The sequence below is a fragment of the Priapulus caudatus genome, unplaced genomic scaffold, assembly GCF_000485595.1.
Source record: "Priapulus caudatus unplaced genomic scaffold, Priapulus_caudatus-5.0.1 Scaffold72, whole genome shotgun sequence".
In the NCBI taxonomy this organism is placed as follows: Eukaryota; Metazoa; Priapulida; class Priapulimorpha; order Priapulimorphida; family Priapulidae; genus Priapulus; species Priapulus caudatus.
Window position 1 is genome coordinate 147,135 of NW_014577133.1, and position 9,571 is coordinate 156,705.

Genomic DNA, 9,571 nt, shown 5'->3' on the forward strand with positions numbered 1-9,571 from the left:
GAGCGTCATACTCATAGACAGCATGTATCTATTTCTATTGCAGAGACAGGGAACCAGTCTAGGTCACTGATCTCTACCAGCTATACTAACTGTATACTACTATACTACTGTTAGTATAGTATTTTACAGGCCCGTAGCCAGCTTTATATTGGGAGGGGTTTGTTTTTAAATGTTGGCAATTTGTGAGGGCGCGAAGCGACCGAGCGGGGGGAGGGTGTGGGAGGGTGGTATTCCCCTCCAACACGATGGAGATTTTGCAATTATTACACTAAAATGGAGCGATCTGGTGCATACCTGAGGTGAAATTCTTGCAAATTTTCAAAAAAAAAAATGTTTGGCTTGGGGGGAGGGGCTCGGGGGGGGGGTTCGTTTGAACCCCCCGAACCCCCCCTGGCTACGGGCCTGTAGTATACTATACTAACAGTAGTATAGTAGTATACAGTTAGTATAGCTGGTAGAGATCAGTGACCTAGACTGGTTCCCTGTCTCTGCAATAGAAATAGATACATGCTGTCTATGAGTATGACGCTATCAGGAGTTAATGAGACAAATAATCCATTTTTCTCATTTGTCTCATTAACTCCTGATGCTATGTAACCACTGAACAGTGTATATAATAACAATGTAGATAATAATGTTATTATGTATAATTATACAACTCGGTGATATGGTGATATGTATGTATCTATAAGTATTATCAGGAGCGTATAATGACGATGAGACGATGACGACGACGACGATGTCATTTGAGTTTGTCATTATACGCTCCTGGTATTATGTATCTATAGATTGTGAGAAGGCTATTGGACGCTGCTGCTACCTGTGGGTGCGAGGAGGAATAATAACGAGCAATTAATCGTTCACGCAACTATTTTGATTAATTACGTACTACATGCAATACATGCTTGATTGTTATATATATATATATAGGTTAATAAAAAGCACGCGCCCGCTTTTTTTTTACTTCTGATGTATACGTACTGTACTTGTGTATGTATACATCAGAAGTGAACGCACACGCACATGCACACAAACGCACACACAATCCTTTGTTAACAGTCAACAAATCCATGTTTAACCCTCCTCTTGAGGGTCAAAAGGTTAACAGACACTTACTCTTCGCACGTCAGCGGAAACATTTCATGGTCCTTTCAATAAAGTGATAAAAAACGGTAGGTCAACGCTGTAACAAAAAAGTTTTGCACTTGGTCCGTTAGACCATGTCCTCAGAAAATGTCTGATATCTGACCTTTGCCCACTGCCCTTTGACCTCCAATTTCGCGCTGGTGATGGGTTTTCTCCCCATCACACTATACATCGAATATTAAGAGCGTAGGTCAAGCCGTTGAGATTTGTGCCGCAATTCCGTATTTCCTCCTATACCTTAAGTTAAGGGGGAAATATTCCCCTTCCATTGACACATCTTGACCTTTGACCCTTGACCCCCAAATTCGACATCCAGTCCTTTTTGCGATCCCCCCTGATGTCCCAAATATCAAGACCGTACGTCGAGCGGTTAAGATTTGTGCCCAACTGTTGACGAACGGACGGACGGACAATCATGCGATTCTACAAGCTGCATCTGACTTCGTCAGCTGAGCTAAAAAGCATCAGTACCAGGTATGCATAGATGCCACAACTAGATACAAGGCAACAAGTAAATAATAATAGCCCATAGATAAAGCCAACATAATAGCCAATCGAGCAAACGAAGATGGGATTGTCACAGAGACGCGTCACCATCTGGAGCGTCGCATGCTGCCCCAGCGACCGCCGCCTCACCTGATGACGTTCGTGTAGCGATCGCTGAACTTCTTCCTCAGCTCGGCGATGACGCTGTGCAGCTCTACGAGTCGCTCCTCGTGTCGTATCGCCTGGTTGTGAAAGCGCCTCTCACTCTCCTGCATCGCACACAGCATCTCCAGCTGAACGCGCGGGGGAAATCACACACACACACACACACACAATCATTAATTACACGTTAAAGCCATATTTACAATAATTATCTAGTGTTTTCCCCACTTGTATGACCGTTTAATTACCTACCGTTATTGCTTGAGTAACAGCAACTGTCTAGAGTAACGATAAAATGTATTAGAACCTTCGTATTCACCAAAACATGCAAGTTTGATTACCAGCGAGCCTTTCCTTGTAATCTTGGACCTGTTAGTAGCGCTAATAGCACAAGCTATCATCCATACTTACACGTCTCTCGCATAATCTCGTTTGCACCGACAAATTACAAGTTGATACATTTTGACAGTGTCCCGACATGATAAAATTTCAGTGTGTTACGATGTGTTCATACCCAATTTTCTATGCTAGAACTGCGTAAAATCTTAAGTGTTTTTCAAGTTAGTGTAATCAGTGATATATTCACTGGGAGGTGAGACTATATTTCGCTATATTTTTTAGGATCGAGCGTTTCTGAGCAAAAATTTCGTAATAAAAACTTTAAACGCAGATAGTAAAGTGAAGGTAACATTTACATGCATGTAACGTCACACAATTGAATTCACATACAACGTATGAATCACCGAATAAGTGAACTCACTAACATAGTGTGTTCAAGTAATCGACCAGTGCAATACAAAGATGAACGATATCATAGTCGATCACTAAATTATTCAGCCGTTTTAAAACGAAATGTACTTTTTACCTGCGTTTCTTTAAGTTGTTTTTCGATAGCATTTTTCTCACATGTGGCGTGCTGGAGTGTGTCAGACAGCTTGATCACCTTAGTTGACAAGGCAGCGACTTCTGCAGTCTGAAACTGGAATCGTTGAGGCCTCTCAAACACCATCTTTAACATTTATAGTGTGTAGCAAAGTGTACATTAACGTACTTCAGTGTAAATTTGCACGGTAGGCTTTACAAATGGCATCAGGGCAAATTTGATTTGCAACTTTGCCATAATGCTTAAATATAAATTCAACAGTGCTATTGCTAGTATATAGCTTTATAGATAGTGTAGAGACAAGGTACATGTTGATGATATTTCACGAGAGCAAAAATTACGGCTAGTGATGTTGAGATATGTAAACAAATCCAATTTGAAATGCAGATCGGTGCTCATATAGCTGAAAAGAAAGATGTGTGATTGTTCTATCACATGTTAGCCTTACCATATATACACTTGGTATTATGCAAGGAGTACAGGTAAGTATCAGAATGGCCGAGAAAACATGAAAACGGTTAAAAAATAAAACTTTATTAGGGTAATATTTATGCTGCATGCAACAATTATAAATGTAATATATACGCTGCATTTGTCTATCCATTATTTTTTAGCTTTGAGGAAGGAACTCATAATTTCAAGCTATAGATTCCATGCGATTGTTACCTGGCTTTCACCAGTCTCCTGTGTAAAGCTGTGTGGTACCTTTTGCTCGTGACAGGAACCTTGATCGTGATTGACGTTGAGTGAGTTATCCATATCTAGGTAATTATTAAATGAATCCATAAGAAATACAGAATAATCAAGCATTATATTTCAATACTAGGACATTTTACAGACCTTTACAGAGTTCAAAATTATGGGCAGCAAGCTGCAGTTTTAGTGCCTATAAGAATCAGTTTAGTGCCTGCTTTCAACATTAGCAGCAAATACTTGCTGTAAGGATATTTTTAATAAACAATAGTAAAAGCAGAAAAGATTCTGCCCGGATGAATTAATTTGCTGCCTGCACTTTTCTCTGGCAGTAAATATTTGCTGCATGGCAAAAACATATATTTCTAATCCTGCTTTATAATAATTTTATGACTCCTCTGGCTTTAAATATATAATCTGTAAGTGTATGCACATTATAAATCTCAGCTGACCTATATAACCCTGTTGGCAATGCACGTGCCTGTCAAGGTGATGCTACCATCATCTCTAGATCAAGAGGCAAGAATATAGGTGCTTTCTTCATTGGCACTAGATACAGTATATTCCAATGGAGTACTTCACTGAAAGTATAACATGTCGTTTAATACCATCTCACATTCGAATACCTTTGTATATAAGTAACATTCCAAAGACAACACTACATTACAAAATTGCATGCACAAAACTTCAAATGCATAACGAGTAACACTGCATATGATAATTTGCTTGATGTCAACCTAGCTCTAGTCACTATAGCTTTCAGTGCACAACACTTGCGATTTGCATTGTATAGGTAGTAGGTACTAACAAGTGTGGTTACTGGACTTCCAAACTTGTTTACTAAATGAAGAAAAAAATGACATTTACCCCTTCCCTCATGTTACACCCTCAAAAAAACTTGTTGATGGTGATTTGTTCATCAGAAGAAGAAAAACAACAAGAGCATGTGCAACCAAATTAATTATACATAAACCAATGTTAGAATATCAACTTCAAGCCAGGCATGCAACAATGTTGACAAGTCTGTACTCTGTACTGTAGACTGTAGAGTGTAGGCCTAGTGTTAGCTCTAGTACTATAGCCTGCATTCATTAAAGGGAGAGGTTACTCTAGGTTCTAGGGTTATTTTCAGCTAATTTAGGTTAAATATTATTACGCTACATAAAAAGTTTCATGGTTCAATCACCATTAGAAATATTTTTACAAAATGTTTTAAAACTAACGACTACAGTTTGATTACCATGACGGTGGCGCCACTCAAAGCGCACGATCTGATAAGTTGCGCAAAACCACTTTCCAGCCAAGGGCTACAGACCGAGGGTGTTTCTTATTTATTAATTTAAAAGCAAAAGGATTGTAATATCTTATAAACGACATATAGTTTCAGTTATAATATGGATAAATTTGCCCTAAAATGAATATCGTTCGGTAAATAGCATTTAGGTATAAATATAATTGCACTTTTGTGATTAGCCCTCGTCTGTAACGTGCAAAATAAATTGTAAAATACGCAACTTTTTCGGTCGGCAGCACGGTCGCGGGTGTCATGGCGCCGTTCAAATTTGTAGCGTTGATGTGTAATTAATTATAACAATTAAATTAGGTATCTGGTAACAAATACGTGTGGGTATAGACGATTTGTTATACAGTAAGTACAGTTGTATGCAGTAAAATCCTAGAGGCTACTGTCTCTTTAACTGCCGCAGGGCTATAGAACATTGTCAGCTCGATTTCGCTACTGCATTTGGTCCCGATTGGTTCCACGAAAAATGGCTCAGAAAACGCAAAATGATCGAGCTTTTTAACACTTATTTATCTACATGGACACCTCACCTATCTTTTTGAACACTTTCCACAACTTTACACTATGTATTTATGCCTTTAATAGCGTTATTCCTCACAAGTCAGCACTACTGGCTGTACCATTTGAAATATTGTGGCGTGCGAACGCGTGACGTCACCGGTATTGTATATACATACACCATAGCTGCCATGTGTTTTGCTTACATATCCGGTGACGTCACGCGTTCGCGCGCCACAATATTTCAAATGGTACAGCCAGTAGACTGAGTAGTGCTCACTTGTAAGGAATAAAGCTATTAAATGCATAAATACATGGTGTAAAGTTGTGGAAAGTGTTCAAAAAGATAGATGAGATGTCCGACCATGTAGTACTAGTACTAGTAGATAAATAAGTGTTAAAAAGCCCGATCATTTTGCGTTTTCTGAGCCATTTTTCGTGGAACCAATCGGGACCAAATGCAGTAGCGAAATCGAGCTGACAATGTTCTATAGCCCTGCGGCAGTTAATGAACGCGGGCTAGCCTAAGTATAGATACAATAATGTAACCCAAACCCAAGAGGATAGGGTTACAACGCGAGCCTATACCTTTTTGCGGAGGAATGCCCGAGTGAATCACTCGGGCAGGTTTGCTGGTGTATTTTCAGAGACTAGAACTTCCAAACTGGGTTTATTCTCAACACAAACCTTTCTCCGCTATCTGGGAACTTACTTTGTATCGCAATACTCTGTATTAAACTAATATAACCTGTTATAAAAATTCGAAGTGACGAGCGGCGAATATACTGAGCGCCATTTCTGTTGACCTGTGACGTACTTCGGTTTGAAGAGTGGATTCACCGACCAATCGGAGGCGCTGCGTTTGCCGATCGCTATGCGCATTGGGAAATGCGTACGTCACAGGTCAACAGAAATGGCGCTCAGTATATTCGCCGCTCGTCACTTCGAATTTTTATAACAGGTATATTAGTTTAATACAGAGTATTGCGATACAAAGTAAGTTCCCAGATAGCGGAGAAAGGTTTGTGTTAGAATAAACCCAGTTGGAAGTTCTAGTCTCTGAAATACACCAGCAAACCTGCCGCGAGTGATTCACTCGGGCATTCCTCCGCAAAAAGGTATAGGCTCGCGTTGTAACCCTATCCTCTTGGGTTTGGGTTACATTATTGTATCTAGCCTAAGTAGTGAGTACTGAAGTAGTGTATAAATTATATAATATCAAATTTGAGTAAATTCATAATAAATGAAATGCTAATAATTTTAATGCAAATCCTTGCTCTCGCTTATTTACTTAAGAGCGAATAACCCGTTTATTTCCTTGTGAATAACAAATACAGTGTAACAATAAATCATCGGCAACACATTAGTCATTACAACATCACACAACTGTAGCCAGGCTGTAACGACAGAGTTTGTTTAGATTAGGAGGTCAGAGTATCTCATTTGATTTCATGCTCATACACATAATCTGAAAACCTAATAGTAATATTAATACAACAAGGCAATCCAGACTTTACGGGCATCTATAATGTAGCAGTAATGTCATTATAATAGAAATTTAGCTACAAACGCAACTGCGACAAAAAACAACTTACTTTATCGTTACACTGATTTCTGATGTCCACAGTGCAGTTTGGTGCAGAGCTTTGCTCCACAGCGCCACCTCTCGGATACTATGCGTGCTAATGCCAAAGAGCGCTTCAATCGGGTGTCAATCGCGAATGCTGACCTAGACCACTGATCTCTACTATACTAACAGTAACAGTAGTATAGTAGTTAGTAGTATACTATACTAGTATAGTATAGTACTACTAGTATAGTACTACTAGTATAGTATCAGGCCCGTAGCCAGCTTTCTATTGGGGGGGTTCGTTTTTCAATGTTGGCAATTTGCTCGGCACGGGCGTGTACAGGATTTGTACCAGGGTGTCTAACCGTAACCCTAGTTGCGAGCACGGCGAGGGGGGTGTGGGGGCCTCCCCAGAAAATTTTTAAAATTACACCCCCTCAGATGCGTTTTCTGCGCGAGAAGGGGGGGTCCGACTCCCTGGACCCCCCCTGTACACGCCCACTGCTCGGGCGCGAAGCGACCAGGCGCAGGGAGCCAAGAGCGACCGAGCGGGGGAGGGTGTGGGAGGGGGTGTTAACTGTTCACCCTCCCGCACGATGGAATTTTGCAATTATTACACTAAATGGAGGGCGCTGAGGCTGAAATTCTGCAAAATTTTCAAAAAAAAATGTTTGGCTTGGGGGGAGGGGCTCGGGGGGGGTTCGTTTGAACCCCCCGAACCCCCCTGGCTACGGGCTGTAGTATACTATACTAACAGTAGTATAGTAGTATACAGTTAGTATAGCTGTAGAGATCAGTGACCTAGACTGGTTCCCTGTCTCTGCAATAGAAATAGATACATGCTGTCTATGAGTATGACGCTATCAGGAGTTAATGAGACAAATAATCCATTTTTCTCATTTGCTCATTAACTCCTGATGCTATGTAAACCACTGAACAGTGTATATAATAACAATGTAGATAATAATGTTATTAATGTATAATTATACAACTCGTGATATGGTGATATGTATGTATCTATAAGTATTATCAGGAGCGTATAATGACGATTGAGACGATGACGACGACGACGATGTCATTTGAGTTTTGTCATTATACGCTCCTGGTATTATGTATCTATAGATTGTGAGAAGGCTATTGGACGCTGCTGCTACCTGTGGGTGCGAGGAGGAATAATAACGAGCAATTAATCGTTCACGCAACTATTTTGATTAATTACGTACTACATGCAATACATGCTTGATTGTTATATATATATATAGTATATATATATAGTTATATATATATATTTATAGTATATATAGGTTATAAAAAGCACGGCGCCCGCTTTTTTTTACTTCTGATGTATACGTACTGTACTTGTGTATGTATACATCAGAAGTGAACGCACAGCGCACATGCACACAAACGCACACACAAACGCGCGCACGCACACAAACGCATATACATATATGTATATATATATATAATATATTATATATAATATATATATTATATATATATATATATGCATATATATATATATATATAAATATAAATTATACTTGCTTATAATATGATAGAGAACGAATCTCGCCAGTAGAGCTTACGATAGTTGCTTTCTAATACATTCACATAGTTTAATAGTATACTTTAAAATTGTTGATAGAAAGGGTAGGAGAGAGGAAGATGGAGATAATTTTTTGTGTGTGAATACGCGTGCGGGTTTCTTCTTTTTTTTCTCCATATTTTTCTCTCCTGACCTTTATATCACTAATTTTAAAGTACAGTGTATATATATATATATATGAGAAAAATTACGTTCAGGGAAGGAAAGATGGAGAAGTTGTAACCCAGTGCCTTTGTGTGCGGGTGGCCAAGGGAACTGTAAAATAGCACATTTTTACATCAACAATTTGGATTGGATTTCACGTTCCCCGTCCAACCTCTAACTCAAAAACCACGTTGTTACACGGGGAAACCAGCTTGTTCCCTCGTGCGAATATCAAAGGCACCCAATACCACTACTGTAGCGCTGAGACAGTACTAGAAACGTATGAAAACAATCAGCATGATGATGCCGTATTTATCTCTGTATGATATATTACAATACGTCAATAGTGTTATAGACATGTATCTTGCGCTTCAGCCGCTTGAGCAGATAGAGAGTGGCATCACCGAACGGAGCGTGCATGAAATAGGGTAGTGGAATAAAATGTGCAATATCACTTTTTTCGGTTGCATTTTACTAAATATATTTTCACGTTGGATAGACGAATGATTTAGTTGGAAAGACGACGTTTACAAATGTAATACATTGTAGCAGTAGACGCATTTTGTTATTCTTGGTGGACAGCACATCTTCCAACCGTAACCACAAACTGCATGCAGTGCCCCCTTTATACAACCACTGAACTCTATAATAACTATTATATAGATTTTACAGGCCCGTAGCCAGCTTTATATTGGGAGGGGTTTGTTTTAAATGTTGGCAATTTGTGAGGGCGCGAAGCGACCAGAGCGGGCGGGGGAGGGTGTGGAGGGTGGTATTCCCCTCCAACACGATGGAGATTTTGCAATTATTACACTAAAATGGAGCGATCTGGTGCATACCTGAGGGGAAATTCTTGCAAATATTTGCTTCTTTTTTTTGCTCGGGGGGGGGGAGTTGTGCAAACCCCCCGAACCCCCCCCTGGCTACGGGCCTGGATTTTATTATAAAGATCAATGCGTACAACCAGAGCATATAAATCCACTGCGATTTATATGCTCTGGTACAACTCAGGAACTCAGTGAATTGAGCCAGAGCGAGAGCAGATTTATGTAACTTACTTGCAACAGAAAAAATGAT

At 39.7% G+C, this 9,571-nt stretch overlaps 1 protein-coding gene across 9 annotated transcripts in view; it reads right to left on the minus strand.

The window, feature by feature from the left end:
* LOC106821425 (colorectal mutant cancer protein-like) overlaps positions 1-6,825 on the minus strand; it is a 34,969-nt gene extending 28,144 nt beyond the window's left edge. For 3 of the 9 annotated variants that reach the window (XM_014826218.1, XM_014826222.1, XM_014826213.1), the window contains exons 1-5: positions 6,767-6,825; positions 3,823-3,951; positions 3,344-3,438; positions 2,660-2,773; positions 1,783-1,925 (exon numbers count right to left, since the gene is read on the minus strand). In XM_014826218.1, coding sequence (XP_014681704.1) covers positions 1,783-1,925; positions 2,660-2,773; positions 3,344-3,436 — 350 coding nt within the window. In that variant the 5' untranslated portion in view covers positions 3,437-3,438; positions 3,823-3,951; positions 6,767-6,825. Of the gene's footprint in view, positions 1-1,782; positions 1,926-2,659; positions 2,774-3,343; positions 3,439-3,822; positions 4,240-6,766 lie in introns of those variants that run through there. The other 6 variants (XM_014826221.1, XM_014826215.1, XM_014826220.1 and 3 more) reach the window with 6 other exon arrangements.
* Between the last annotated feature and the right edge of the window lie 2,746 nt (positions 6,826-9,571).